This window comes from Vidua chalybeata, chromosome 27, assembly GCF_026979565.1.
Source record: "Vidua chalybeata isolate OUT-0048 chromosome 27, bVidCha1 merged haplotype, whole genome shotgun sequence".
NCBI classification, from domain to species: Eukaryota; Metazoa; Chordata; class Aves; order Passeriformes; family Viduidae; genus Vidua; species Vidua chalybeata.
The window spans coordinates 1,768,684-1,784,520 of record NC_071556.1 but is presented as its reverse complement, the minus strand read 5'-3'; the positions used below and the strand labels follow the sequence as shown (position 1 = coordinate 1,784,520).

Sequence of the window (15,837 nt, the reverse complement as noted above, 5' to 3'; positions counted from 1 at the left end):
TGGACAATTGGGGTTTATCTTAAATGTTGGCACTGGGCCTTGCTCTCCAGAATTCATCTCCAAGCTCAGAACTTCCAGCAGTAACAAGAACAATCCAATGGGGAAGGCCAGAAGGTGAATTTGAAGGCTGCAGAACAATTTAGTGAGGTGACAGTGACTGCCCTTCTCTCCAAGGCATCTCAAACACAACTGTACTGTTTGGAGAGTTTTGGGGGTCGTGGGGTTTTGTTTGTTTACATTCCAAGCAACTTGCTTTTAATGGCAAATCCTGAAAAAAAAATCTGAAAAAAATCCTGTTGGGAGGATTTGGGGCAGGATACAAAAACATCATGAGGTTCTGAGTCCCTTGGACTGCTGCAATAGGCAAAAAGGACAGCAAATATTTCTCAGGAAGATTCTACCAGGTGGGAAGGCTGGAGATGGTGAAAAGCTACAGGAGTAATAATTTCCCCAGTAAGAAGGAACTGTTGAGATGCCCAAACCCTAACAAGCATGGAACACTTGTTCATGCACTTGTTGATTTGTTGACTCTGCAAAAGTCAACTTTTCAGCAGATCACTTTTCAGGGACAACCCTAAATCCATTTGAATTGGAAACCTCTAACTGTACTGGCATCTTGGCTGTTAAAATAACCTAAAAACTCAGCACCACCCTGCAGGGCCATCTCCAGGATTTATTGCTGCCTTATCCACCACACTTTTTACTTTTACAGCAAGAGAGAAACACCATCCACAAAATTCAGCCAGAGCTGCAGGTGGGATCTGAAATTCTTCCCACTGAACTCCCACCAAGCCCTCTTCTCCAGCACTTGATTATTCTCAAAATACTGATTTTTCATATGACTGCCTGTAACACTGGAGTGGAATTCACAAGTTGAGCTCTGCTGATGACAGATTATTTCAATTTGTGCTTATTTTGTCTCCAACATTTGGAATTTTGGGACCTCACAAAGCATTTTGCAGGAACAAAGCTGTTTTCCAGAAAGACAAAGATACCAGGCTTTCAATTCCACATCTTCCTGTGTCCTCCAGCTGCATCTGGAGCAAGTTTGCTCTGTTTAACAGTCACCTATAGCAGATGCTGCTAAGGAGTTCCTAATGAAAATAAACTGCTTGGCAAAAGTCTTTTTGATGAATAAAAACTAAATAAAATCTGCCCTGTGTGCCTCCTGTAAAAGCCCAAAATCTCTGTTCAAGCATCACTCCAAGGTGACAGGAAACCAACTCTCCTTCAGACAAGAAGTGCTGCAAGTGTTTAATTCCTCCCAAAAAAACCTCAGATTGCATATTCAGGGAGATTTTACTCTAAACACTGCAGAAAACAGAGTTATAAAAGCCAAAGAACCTGGCAAAAATAAATAGCTTTGTTTCAATATAGCACCAGACTCTGTCACTTGGAATGCTCAATAAGGAAATGCTGCCTAAGGCAAGCAATATGCTTCCAATATTTTAGTCCAAGTTCCTCTCCTATTCCTTAAATTACCCAGCCCAGAAGCAGAGCATCCTCAGGAACAATTCCTTTCAAGTCATGCCAGCTGGGTGACACAATGGAAAAATGCCATATGGCCACTTCAGGAAAAGTAAAGCATTGCCAGTGCTTCCACAGCAGGAAGGAATTATCAATCCTGCTGCAGAGCAGGCCCAGCATCCCCTGGAAGGGAATCCCTCTGCCCAGAACAGGAATTGCAGGAGGGAGGTGTTAGGGGCAGGTGGGACCATCACCTTCCCAGCCTGCTTCCCAAAGGGAGAGCTGGAGCAGCTTCACTGCAGCATGAGGGCACCAAGGGTCCCAGCAGACAGAAAATTGGGAAATAAAGGCTGGTCAGCTCCAAGCTGCCATTGACCCCACAGTGCTGGGATCCACATGGATCACACCATCCCAGAACATGGCAGGGAGGGAAGAAGGGAAGAAGAAGAAGGGAAGATGGAAAAGGCAGTTTCCCAATCCTTGCTCACACCTGGATGCAGGACACACGGCCAGCTGCAACCTCTGAGCAGTGACCTAGCTTCCCTGGGATATTTGGGAATACCCCTGATCCACCCAGGCTCTTCCCTGACCATAGGAAAGTGGCAGAAGCAGAAGTAGATGTGGTTTCAAAACCCCCAGTGGGTTCCTGTTGTACATCATCTCCTGACTGGAAAGCTATTAAGCAGAGAGCAATTTGCTTACAGACAATTACAAAGGAGAAGAAAGGGAAAAGGGAAGGAATGGACAGGACAGTGCATGGATTTGCACATTCCTCACACCATCCTTGGAGTGCAAAACATCCTCAGACATAAAGAAACATGAGGAGGAAGATAAAGGATTTTCAACACAACCCTTGCCCCAGGCAGGAAGACCCCCCCATGATGACCCATTTACTGTTTCTGCTCCAGCTCCACCTTCAGAGCATCCAATTCCAAACCCTTCCCAACCAGAACTAACCACCCACCACCCTCCCCTGAGAACCATCCAGCCTGCTACCTGTCCCTGGAGCTTCATGCTCCAATCTCCACCCACCCAGAACCTCCCCCCTGCCACCCCATCCCCTCCAGAATTGGGCCCACACCTTCCCCTGCCTGCAGAACCAAAGCTTCAGCTTTTATTTCCAGCAGGAGAATTCAGAAGCCCAAGGAGGAGCTGCCATACCTGGCAAAAACCCCAATCCATGGAGAGAGGGAGGGAAAGGGAAAGGGGGTTTAACACAAACAGAAGACTCATGGCAGCCCCAATCAGAACAACATTTTAGAAGAATAAATCTTCTAGAAGTTTCTGGAAAGACCTGGAAGTGCTCCCAATAACACCATGCCCCACATGAGGCAAGACAAAGAGAGGATGTACTGGAAACACCATCCCCAGGATCAATACAAGAACCAGGGAGCAGCTGGGCCTCAGCTGCTGGTGCCTGAGGAAAGGCTGGAGGGGACTTTACAAACTCTGCACATGGGTGTGGATCCCAATCTGCAGCTGAGAGGCACTCACTGTGTATTCTGCATGTTTCTTCCCATACCATTTCATCCATTTTCTGAACTCTCTGTCCATCGTCTGCAAGAGGGAAGAAAACCAAAACCAGCTATTAGGACATCTCACATTTCCAATTTCATCACAGCAATGGACACACAGCTTTGAAGCCCTCATTGATCCCCCAGAATTCTGTCTGCTTGGAGGTTTTTTGCCATTAACATTCCAAGGACAGGCAAACACAGAGCTCCTGCTGTTCCATTTCCTTAAAAAAACCAAACCCTCACTTCCTTAGGGCCAAGGCAAAGCTGGCATCTTCACCCCTCCCTTTCCTCGGAAGTTCCACGTTCTAAGAAAAGCCTTTGCACTGCCCAGCACTAAAAATAGCCCTGCCTTAAGTTGTGGTGCATAATCCCACAAGGAGGAGGGGGGTGAGCCCAGCCTAAGCCCAGGGAGCAAAAGGACAACCAGGACAAGGCCAGGTCTGCTGGGTCACTGAGGAGGCAGAAAGCAGCAGGAAAAGCATCCTAGCAGCAAACAGGGAGAATCCTGCAGCAAATCCTGCTTCCCACAGCAACTGAGAGTGCTTCAAACTGCACCCAAACACAGCAAGGCTGCTGGTTTTTATTGTCCAAAGAAGGGAGAAAGGAACAAAATCCCATATCCAGACAGCTCAGTGCCTCACACATCCCCACACCACCCTGCCAGCAGCCTGGCCCCAGCTGATCTTTAGAATTTAACCCAAATTTGGAGGGTTAAATCCAAATTTAACCTCCCTGAAGACATTCCAAACTCACCTGGACACATTCCTGTGTCACCTGCTCCAGGTGACCCTGCCAGAGGTCCCTTCCTCTATCACACCAACTATTCCTAAACCACACCAACTATTCTGTGATTCTGTGAGAGAAGGCCAGCAGAAATTCTGATCCCACTGAAAACTCAAGCTGATGGTTGATCAGCTGCTCAACAAAACTCTGCGTGTGGACAGGCATGTTTTATGCTCAAAAGCACTCCAAAGCTGAGCAGGATAACTCAAAAATCCCCAGTATTTTTATGTAGGAACTTCCATTTTAATTTATTAAGGCAACTTCACTAAAATAAATCTGTAACATTCTTCCTCTTTAGGTGAAGCTTTTCAAATTTTATTATCCACCTATGATCTGGGTACAATTATCATGGTACCCACAGATGTGGTGCCACAGCCAATTTAACTGGAAACTCAACCCAACATCTTCCACAAATATTTGGAGGAAAACTGGGCCCTAACAGAGGCACGAGGCAGCTCCAAACACTCTGACATTGCAGCAGCTCTTTGGTTGTTAAATCTGACAGGATTTAACCGGGGAAATAATGCAGAACATTTTGTTCACCCAGTAATCTCATGGAAGACTGAAGGTACCCCAGCAGCGATTACCCTGAATTCTGCATTTGTGGCTCATTCTTTTGTTTGCTGTTTTCACCAAAGCCTTGTGTTTGCACAGTGACAGGAAGGAGTATTAGTGAAAGTGAGAATTTCACTTTTCCTTATAAAGCTGATCTCTAATTTAATGGTAAACACAGAGGGGATTCCTGGTCTTGTAAATGCTCCAAATCAAAGCCAGGATGTTCACACAGAGGGACTGCAGAGCCCTCCAGGTAAAAACTTCCACTTAGTCCTAGCAGGGGAAATAAAGTGGATTTTTAGGTGCTTGACTGATGGTCCTCACCACTGTATTTATGCATTTTTGCCCACATCACTGAAAAGAAGGATCAAGGAGTTTTATTTATTCCCTCTCTCTATGAGGGATAATTGTCCAGCCTGTTCAGGCTGAATCTGTGTTTTGACAATTCAGAAGGATCAGTTTCTGTTCAGGCTACTGAAGAAAGCAAACTTCTTGTGGTAAGTCAGGACTGAGCTTCCCTGTTTGCTTGTGGCCTCCCAGGTTTGCCTTGAACTCATCATCTGTGTGTGTCCCATTGGCACAGAATTAGAAATACAAAGAAACCTGACTAAAGAAGCCTGACTAAACATTACCAAACAATCAAAACATTATCAAAAAATGGAATGGTTTGGGTTGCAAGGGACCTTAAATATCATCCAGTTCCACCCTCTGCCATGGGACGCCCCCCACTATCCCAGGCTGCTCCAAACCCTTTCCAACCTGGCCTTGGACATTTCCAGGGATCCAGGGGCAGCCACAGCTCCTCTGGGCACCCTGTGCCACCCTCACAGCCAAGAATTCCTTCCTAATCTCTAATCTAAATCTCCCCTCCTGCAGCTTCAGGCCATTTTATGGTTTTCCTCACTAAGGTGCCTCCTAAGCAGTTACACGCCAGACACCCAGCACAGGCCTCAGGCTGGTGGTTTCATCACTGAAAAGGGGCATCACCACCACAGGCAGAGACATGGCCTTCAAAATACTTTAAAACTAATTGTTTGGTGAATTTATTCCTGGATTTGCTGCATGCTCTGGCCTCTGGGAGTGGCATTAGGGCCATTCCAGACAGGGAATGGTATTTGGGAGAAGCTTACACTGCACTCCCTTTTGAACAGGCCCTGGCATTGTTGTTAAAAGAGCTTTTGGGGCCTGAAATAACTCTGGAAAGATGCCAGTGCTCCTTGTGAACACTCCAGACTGGACACACGTCTCTCCTCAAGCCCATCCTTGCACGGCAGGCTGCTATTTTGCTGCTCCAGGAGTGGCTGAGCAGAGAAGCAGCCATCAGCAGGGCTGCAGCTGTGCTTTTCCTGCAGCAGCGAGTTCTGCAGGCCAGGCAGCGCAGCCCAGCTCACTCACCTCGGCGTACTTGGCTGGAATATCAGCTTTCTCCACTCCGTAGTGATGTTTGCAGTTTGTGGCTGCAGCCACTTGAAGCACCACCTGCCCCACACCTGCAGGGAACAAAAACCCCAGGGCTGAGAGCAGCTGCAGGGAAAGCACTGCCAGGGGAGAGAAGCTCTCAGAGCAAAGAGCACACAAAGGCAGCGGGTGAACTGTGGCACTGGGCATGGTCTGACAGTCCCACTGGAGGCACGGGGCATTCCCAAAGTCATTCCCACTGCCCTGGTGCTGCTCAGCCCCAAGATCAGAGTGAGGAACACCTGGTTTATTTCTGGGGATAGCAGATTAAAGTATCTGACATGGGCCTGGGACCCAACCTGCAGCACTCCCAGATATGATCTTCTTTAACCTTCCTGGACAAACAATTGTGAGAATCTGTGGGGATTTTGTTTCCCTCCAGATGGAAAAGAGTTTCTCAGCTCGGATGTCTTTCTAAAGGTCTCATCTGAGCAGCAGTCCCTGACAGGAAATTTCAGGCAGTCCCACTGACAGAGGAAGCAGAGGTAAGAAAATCACTGAAGAGCCTGTATATATTTTTTTAATAATTTTATGTTTAAATATATATATTATATTATATTATATATAATATATAATATGATATGTAATTATATATTATATATTATATATTATATAACATAAAATATCTATTTTTATATATTATATATATTTTTATATTATCAATATATTGTATATATCTTATATATATAATATAATTAGATCTATTATATCTAATGATATAATAGATATAATATCATAATGTATATGACATCTATATTACATATACTGTGTATATTTATTATATATTACATATATTATTTAATATATATTACATATATTGTGTATGTTTATTATATATATGAATATATTTTATATTTTTATCATATATGTTAATATATTCTTATACTTTTAATAGTATACTATTTGATATTTAATTATTCTACAATCTATTGTTTTACTATGCATACCATATGTAAATATTGAATATTTATATATAATTGTTTAATATTTAAAATATACTTTCAATTTTAATATATGATTTTTTTGAAAAATCTATTTTTCCCCAGAAGTCCTGTATCACACATACTTGTTTGGGTTTATATGTGTTAAAACTTCAGAACACATCAGGCAAGAGGGGAAATTCTTATTACTCCTTTCCTGTTCTGAACCAGATTTACCAAGAAAAAGAACATTTTCTTACTCGGTGTCTCTGTTGCACATGTGCTTGAGTCATACCTGGTTTCCTCACCAACTAGACACATCAATTTCCTTTTAAAACTCGACTCTGTTGCCGATGTTAGATGTGGGGTTTCACAACTGTTCAAGTAAACTATAAAAGCTTTTTTGACATACTGACAAGTCAGAGGCAAAAAATCCCTTCATTTTCAGACTCTACACCAAGTGTTTCACATGGGAAGGGTCAAGAAATCCAGTTTTCAGATACAAAGGGCATAAAACAAATCCAGTGAAAACAGATGAATCTTTAGGAATGCAACTTTATGGGTCAAACATCATTTTTAACATTGCTTCTTCTTCACAAGTGTATCCAACAATCCCAACACAAACAAAGGGGTTTGTAACAAGGGTTTATTCCATTGCAGGCTGATGTTTCACTGCCACCAGAAAAGAGGTCTGGGGTGTTTGTCTGCTCCATTTAATCCTAGCATAAAAAGCAGGAGCATCTTTGGGGATTAGCTAGAAAAGATTACACAACCCCCAGTCCTGGTTGGCTTCCCAAATATGGGGGTTTTAAAGTATAAAGAAAAAGAGAAAGCAAAGCAAAGCAAAGGAGAAAAAGGAGTTATTGGTCACTTACCACTGCCCAAGTCAACGAACAAATCATCCTCCGTCATTTTAATCTCATCGATCATTTGGGCCACCAAGTCAAAGGAAGTTTCTCCGTAGACCTCGGGGGAGAAGGGCTCGTAGTTGTTGAGTTTCTCGGGGTCTGTGACCGAGTGGTTGTAGACCTGCTGCAGGATGTGCCTCAGGAGCCCGTTGGAGGGACGCGTGTTCAGCTTCATGGGCTGCGTCGTCCCCTTCCACTGCAGGGGACAGCAGGGACGGGGGTGAACCCACTGTGGGGACAAGGAACTGCCACCAAAGCCACTGAGGAATGAGGGACAGTCCCCTCCCAGCCCCTCACCCTCAGCTTGGGCTGCAGGTGCTGCTTAAAGATAAAAACAGTGAACGGAACTGGGCAGGCTGGGAGAGCTGGGGGTGCTCCCCTGGAGAGGAGAAGGCTCCAGGGAGAGCTCAGAGCCCCTGGCAGGGCCTGAAGGGGCTCCAGGAGAGCTGGAGAGGGACTGGGGACAAGGCCTGGAGGGACAGGACCCAGGGAATGGCTCCCACTGCCAGAGGGCAGGGCTGGATGGGATATTGGGCAGGAATTGTTCCCTGGCAGGGTGGGCAGGCCCTGGCCCAGGGTGCCCAGAGCAGCTGTGGCTGCCCCTGGATCCCTGGCAGTGCCCAAGGCCAGGCTGGGCAGGGCTTGGAGCAGCCTGGCACAGTGGAAGGTGTCCCTGCCATGGCACTGGATGGGCTTTAAGGTCCCTCCCACCCCAAATCATTCTGTGATACTGCAGAAATTGCACACCAGCAGTTGCTCTGCACTTTGTCACACCTCAGTTAACAGGTAATTTCATAGGTGATACAGGGGAATTTAAAGAGATGCCAGAAACAATTGTTAATGTAAAGCACAACACTTTGGGGTGGGTGTAAAGCTTTGTTCACTCCTTTTTTCTTTGCTATCCCCACTGAATTGATGTTGACAACACAAGAACAGGTTAATTTTGCTCCAGGAGCTGTCACATGGGAGAGATCAGATGCACTCAGACAGGGAGTGGCAGGAAAGAGATGGAAATCAAGCTTCCTTTCTTCTTCAGAAAAAAAAAAAACCCATCTTAAGCATAAAAGTTGTTAAGTTTTAAAAATGTCTATCTCTCCCTTTGATAAAAACAAACCAAAAAAGGGCAATTCCATTACCCCTCCTAAACTTTCCTGTGAGATTCAGTTGGGAAGGAAAAAATTAAACCCATCAGGTTTGCCAGTTCAGATAGCAGCTGCAAATGCTGGATAGCTGGTAATACGTAGCTATTAACCAACACAGACATGAAGGTGCCTGAATCCGAATAAGCACAAGTTTTTAAGGCCCAAAATATTAAGGAAATCCCAGCAAAAAAGGCTTGTTGCAATAATACTGCATATTTCAAATAATTCCCATAAGCACAGCAGAGGAAAAAATCCACCTATGCTTTCAAATTAAGCAGAATAGTAACATTATTCATTGTTCAGGTTTTGCTTCCTCCAGTTCAACCTTTTCTGGGGGTAAGAGAACCAAAAAGCTCATTAAATTGGCCTGAAAAGAGATTACATTCTACTTTAGCCAGTGATCCCACAGGCCAGAGCAGCTGAACTGTGGCAAGGAAATTCCTAAGCCATGGATCACTTCCACAACACACAGGAGACTTCATATGGATTATTTAAGTACCCATAAGTCACAGATTTCCCTGCGCAAAAGTCAATCTATATGAGAAATCCCTGTGTTAAATGTAGATAAACCTTTCCTTCTCCTTGAAGACAAGTCAGCTGTTTCCATGTGCCAAAATAACAGTGCCAGAAGTGCACAAGGAAGAGCAGCAGCTCTGAATTTGGGAACAAAAAGTGGTGTTTCATTCCCTTTCTTTCTGTAGGAATATCCCTCCAATACTGGAACAAAAAGTGGTGTTTCATTTCCTTTCTTTCTGTAGGAATATGCCTCCAATACTACCTCCTTGACTGCCCAGGTGTGATCAAGAAAAGAAGTTTAATACCAAGCTCAAGCCCCTCAAAAACTGGAAGTGCTGGATATTGCTGATGTTCCAGGCTGTTCCTGGAACATCACATTTGTCACACCTCAATTAACAGGTAATTTCATAGGTGATAAAGGGGAATTTAAAGAGATGCAAAAAACAATTGGCAATGTAAAGCACAACACTGAATAGAGTTGGGGTGGGTGTAAAGGTTGTTCACTCCTTTTTTCTTTGCTATCCCCACTGAACTGATGTTGAAGTGAGTAATGATGCAGAACTGAGTCAGTCCCAGCTTTCTGCTGTTGTTCACTACCTGAATCCAAAGGGCACACAAAACCCATGGCAGGTTTTTGCCAGATTCAATACTTACCAACTGGTGGATGCTGTCGATGGCTCGGTTGTACTTGTCACACAGTCTCTGCATGCTCTCAAAGCTGGGGGAGAACACAAGGGCAGCTCAAAACAGGCAGGTTTAAGGTAAAACCTTGTGCTTTTCCATCCTCTCCGCCAGTAGGTATTTAGGTTTTGCTTCTCTCAGGATATGTAATTACATACATAGATTTAAGACTTTGTTTCCTTGAAATAAAATCCCCAGTAGACCAGGAGTACATGACAAATAATATTAGTTCCTTTATTATAAGTCATACTTTGAGTACAGCCCTTTTCCTGGTAAAGTTCTGTATTCTCAGAACCTCTTCTCCATATTTTCAGCTGCACAGAAAATTAAGAGCCCTGTGCATTTTTCTCCTTTTTGTTATTATCTCTCCACAATAATCAGTTCTGAGACAAGCAGATGCTTTTCCAGAAATTCACCCTGGGACTGAAAATGCAGACAGAGCCAGAACACAGACAACATCACCCATCAGGAAAGTCTGGGGATTGCTCCATGGGATTATGGTCAGCCCAGGCAGATGCCCTAATGACACAAACTGAGAGGATTAAATGAATTCAGCTCAGGCCAGCAAAGAAAGTATATTCCTGGGAACATCAATCGTTATGTAATCAGACCCACAGAGCAGCAGCAAAACCAATACAAGGAGTTACAGGAGAGACTTCATTAAATCACAGCCATTCCCAAAGCTGGGAAGGGAGTAGGGGCCAAGGGACATCAGAAGGGACAGTTCAGTCTCTTGTGATCCTCAGGGTCACTACACTGGCCAGGACACCTCGCCCATGAGTTCTCCCAGCTGCCTGTGCTTGTTTCCACGCTGGGAAAAGCGAGGCTGCAGTGGGGTTTGTCTGCATTTCCATAACCTGCTGCTTCTCCTTCACATCCTTGGCTCAGCCCATCTGCTGCCAGTGATTTTTCCAACAAATTTTTTTCAAAGGAAGAAAAAAGACTGAAATCATTACCAGAATGATTCCAGTTCATGACTTTATTGAAAAGCTTCAGGAAGATAGTGGGGGGTGACTTTGGGGAACAGAGGGGTTTCACTTTTATTCAGCAGTGCTGCCAACCACACTGATGGTCCCCAGTGAAACCCAGTGAGGATGCCAGAACCACAAAAATACAGTAATGCAGCTGCTAGGACTAATCCACAAACCCAAATTAATGGATTTTAATGTCAAGGGATGCTTGACCTTGATTACTCCTTTTGAATTTTCCAGGAGGAAGGCAGGGATTAACAAGTCTTTCAATGAAACAATTGAAAATTGAGAGAAGAGGAAGCAGATCATGACAGAAATGTCTGGTGCTGGGAAGGTTTAGGTTGGGAAAGGTTCTTCCCCCCGAGGCTGCTGGCACTGCCCAGGCTCCCCAGGGAATGGTCCCGGCCCCGAGGCTGCCAGAGCTCCAGGAGCGTTTGGCCAGCGCTCTCAGGGATGCTCAGGGTGGGCTTGGTGGGGTGCCTGTGCAGGGACAGGGGCTGCACTGATGATCCCTGTGGGATCCAACTCAGGATATTCTGGGTTTCTACTCACAGCAATACAGTTTCATCAGTAAACTTTCTTCTAACAGTTTAGTCATTCCGTGGACTTGGATAAATTCAGTCTTTCCCATGAAGGCAACCAGGGAGGTTTTTGTAAACTGCAGCTTGAGCATCCTCCCTTTTCCCAGTGTCAGTAGAGCCAAGTCCATGCACAGAACCTCAGAAGTCTCCACAGACACACCACAGGTCAGGATCTGCCTCTCCCAGCCAGGAGGGGAATATCCCATAAGAGACATTCATTCTGAACTCTCGTGGGTATGAACTCCACGGAACTGAGGCGCCTCAGAACCTCTCCAACTGCCCATAACCCTCCTGGGAATTTCACCTTTGAATTCAGCCCCCAGCCAGCAGGAAGGGGAGGAGGGGAAGGTGCAGCTCCCACTGCCACCCAGCTTTGCCATGGCCTGCTGAGAACAGGAATTCCTGGTTACTACAGGAGCAGGAACCATTGAGATTCCCACCCTGGCTGTGCTCCAAGGGCACAGATACCGATCATTGTTTCACAGTGAGTAATTCAACGTACAGCAGAGCTGTGCTGGAGCTTGTGGAGTTTCCAATTATGTCCTTAATCCAACTGCCTTTGCCAATGTTGCTGTTACACATTTCCTACCAAAATAACTCCAGCAGAGCCTGAAGCCAGTTCTGAGAGAAAACTTCAGTTGGTAGTGTCTAAGAATAACCAGTTACACACTGGTTCACTACACCCTGAACTCCTGCTGGGAACAAAAACATTCCTCTCACCTTTTTGTATCATAGTCAATTAAAACATAGTTTTCCATGGCAAGCTTGAGATCTGGGATTTCTTCACAGACCCACCTAGAAGGAGAGAAGAAATAATGAATAGAGGTATTGCCAATTAAGTGTAGTAAGGTGGTTTGTTTCAATTTGGACTGCTTTACATGGAGAGAGGACACTGCAGCAGCCCTGGGAGCTCACAGTATTGTTGGGAATAAGGCAGACATCATAGGAAACTGCAACAGTTCACATTTGTACTGAATAAACAGCAAGATGCCTGTAGACACTGGCAGGAGCATAAAGCTTCAAAATGAGGTGATAAATGTATTCCACGTGTCTAAAAATACTCAAAGTCATGGCTGATGTTAATCTAACATAAAATGCAGAAGTGCAGCATTTCCAAAGAATTCTGATGCTGCAGGAAGCTTTGACAAGGCTGAATGTGGAGAAGAGATTTCTCACAGCAGCCCAAAAACCCTGTCACCAACCACTCAGTGCCAGGATATGCTCCTCTGGGGAGTGTCTAAACTGCTCTTACACCTTAAACACCAAATCAGATTTTTATAAGTTATTTTGATAAAAACCCATTTGATACTCTGAATTAGCAGCCCAGTGTGTTGTGGCCATCAGAAAGAGGAAGCACATGCCCACTTTGCAGTGCATCCAACAATGGCAGCTCACAGGAGAGAGCTTCGCTTGTGGAGGGAATGGAGGAAGATTAATTCCCTTCAAAGGCAATTTAAAAGCCACAGAAGCTTTGCACACAAATTTCCTCCACAAATATCAAATTGGAAAGCACTGTCAGCATCAGAAAAACCCACATCACAGGATGAATTCCAATAGGAATCACGGAATTTCTTCCTCATGAACTTTGCTCCATTCTTCACTATTAAAATGGTGGAAAAAAAATACTAAAGATCCAACAGTTCTGTTCCTTCTGGCTGATTCACACATGGTTAATAACTACACAGGCCAGTGTAAACCAGAACTTGGACATGTATGGCTGGCCCTCTTCTGGTATCTCACATCTCCCCTAAAAGCACCAGGGCTCTCCCTGCAAACTTCTTAAATCCCAGGAAGAGGCAGTCAGCAGCTGCCTACCAGCTGCTTGATCCTTGGGTCCATTCCAGCTTGGGCTATTCCCTGACTGCACTCCTGATGAGATAAAGGCTCCCCTGCATTCCCTCACCACCACTTTCACAACACCATGGGCACTTTGCACAAGGCAAAGGCAGCACGAGAGCTTCTGACACTCAGTTCACTCCAACCTTGCTGAAACCAGTTGTGAAACATGACTTGACCCAACTGCTTCCTAAGACAGCTTCCCTTTGCCTCCAGCACAGAAAGCACCAACCACGCCAGCCACCCCCTCTGAGCCCCTTGGAAAGGGCCTTCTCCACACCCCAAAAATGATACCACAAAACCCCAAAACACAGGATCTTATCCCCACCAGTCCAAGCAAACTGGTAGCATCAGTGGCAGTGTTTTGTAGATAGAAAAAGAAACTCCTTTAGGAGAAAAATGTTCAGCTCCAGCCTCATTCCACATCCTCTGCCACCCCAGACCATGGGAAATGCTCTGATTTCATGCATGTGAGTGATGTTATCAAGCACTTGGCTCTTTCACACTGACACTGGGAGCACACAAGGCTCACTACTACCTTTGCCATCTGTGACCAGATTTTGAGCTCAGGTGGTTGTGCAAGTAAAACACCTCCTCCCTCACCTGTACCTGCACCACCCAAGCACTAAAACCTGCTGCAGACACAGCCCCGAGCTGAGCCAAGGGCAGCCTGTAAGGATCTAAAACATTTAACAAGAGCAGCTTTGTAATGGGGATAACTCATCCTCATCCCTCAGGTGTTTGGGGAATTCATGTAGCATTTATTAAAAGTTGTTCTTTGGCAAGTCCCCTCCTAATCCTGCTGAAATAACAGCAAGTCACGTCCTGAGAGCCTGTGTTGGGAAATCCTCTGACTTCCTGCTCCTCACAGTTGTCTTTCACCTTTATCCTCCCATTTTCCCCACGCTGCTCCAACTCTATCAGCAGGATTAAGAGCAATGCTACAGGGAGATCATTGCCAAACAACCCAAATGCTGCAAGATCACAGCAACAGGGGAAACGGAGAGGGTGGGCAGAGGCAAGATCAGGACATAACACGTCAAACCAAGGATGTTTCCTTAACCTTCTCTGTCCACAGCTCAAATACAAACTGCCACAAGTATTAAAGCTGAACACCACCACTCATTTTTAACTCTGTTCACAACAGAATGGAATATGGCAAGATAAAACAAAATCTCTTTGGCAGGGAGCTCTGTATGGCAGCAAATTCAGCTTAGAAAACAACTCAGAGCTGCTAAATGGTAACTGCTGCCCTCCTGCATGTCCTGACTCCAGCCATCCCTTCCCAGAGCTGCAGTTGAGGCACAGGAAGGGTCTCAGGCAGGCTGAACTGAGCACTTACCGAATTGTCTCAATAATTTCATGAGCAGCATCGTGGTGTTTGTCCTGAAATTAAACAGAAAAAAAAAAAAAAAAAGACACGTCAGGTGCTGTTTGTCAGGAGTTTACAGGAATCACAGTGCTTTTAGGATACAGGTGCCAAGCATACAGGGAAAGGAGCCTTTCAATTCCACCCATTAAAGCCATCAAAATGAGCCCTCTAAGAAAAAGTAAGGCTTAAGGAAATAAATTTTTCAAGTGTCTCTGATTGATATGAAGGAACTGTCATTCTACTTATTTCTTTGTCCTTCCCTGAAGTCAGGGACTGTGTGGCTGGGGATTATGGGACTGAAGCCTTTGGGATTGTTGGGATGCAGCAGGTACTTGACTGCGAGTTCCCAATGAACAGCTGATTCCCTTGGCCCAGCATCTGGCACAGGCTCCCAGCTCCAGATGGGCAGTGAGATTCTTGCACAGGGAATGGCTTTCCAAAATAAAGCATCCAATAAACAGTGGGAGCAGATGTCAGTGCAGGAAAAACAGCCTCAGAGCACACAGAAACAGGCCTGGATATGCAGCCCTGCTGATGAACTGAAAGCCAAAACACACTGAACCCTGAGCATCACACATCCACACTAGGGTGGGACATGGAGGTTTGCTCACTTCATTTGGGAGTTTATTCAGGAGCAACAGAAGCACAAGTGGATTTAGCAAATGATTACAAATTCACGCTAAAAAGAGCTCTTGGAGCTGCATTTATATGCACCATTGTACTAAAAAAGTTCTATTTTAGGGAAGCCACAGGAGTTCCTTATACACATTGATGTATCCAGCTTGTGAAGCCTTGGTTACCAGAGTCCATCTGCACAAAGCTGGGGTTATATTTAGACATTTGTTTCTGCAAGTGGCTTTGACCTTTTAATTAGGAGTCTTGTACCTATAGCCTTTCCAGAAATACAAGTGCAAAGGCTCCCTCAAATCATTTCCCTTGCTTTGTGCTGCAGAAATGTCATTTCTGTAGTTACCAGGGGAAATTCTGTAGCAAAGGGCAGAGACAGGTGACAAAGCAGAGGATTGGGGGCAGGGGAAGGAAGGGAAGGCAAGAAGAAAACCACTGATAGTTGATAACAGAAAATGGTTGGATTATCTCATTTTCAAGACAGGGAAGGACATGATCTGAGT

The 15,837-nt window shown here is 45.1% G+C and overlaps 1 protein-coding gene across 4 annotated transcripts in view; it reads right to left on the bottom strand.

The window, feature by feature from the left end:
- The window catches only part of DOT1L (DOT1 like histone lysine methyltransferase), a 79,702-nt gene that overhangs the window by 47,986 nt on the left and 15,879 nt on the right, over window positions 1-15,837 (bottom strand). For all 4 annotated transcript variants that reach the window (XM_053965567.1, XM_053965568.1, XM_053965571.1 and 1 more), the window contains exons 2-7: window positions 14,678-14,721; window positions 12,220-12,294; window positions 9,921-9,984; window positions 7,576-7,804; window positions 5,718-5,812; window positions 2,962-3,024 (exon numbers count right to left, since the gene is read on the bottom strand). In XM_053965567.1, the coding sequence (XP_053821542.1) occupies window positions 2,962-3,024; window positions 5,718-5,812; window positions 7,576-7,804; window positions 9,921-9,984; window positions 12,220-12,294; window positions 14,678-14,721 (570 nt within the window). The remainder of the gene's footprint in view (window positions 1-2,961; window positions 3,025-5,717; window positions 5,813-7,575; window positions 7,805-9,920; window positions 9,985-12,219; window positions 12,295-14,677; window positions 14,722-15,837) is intronic.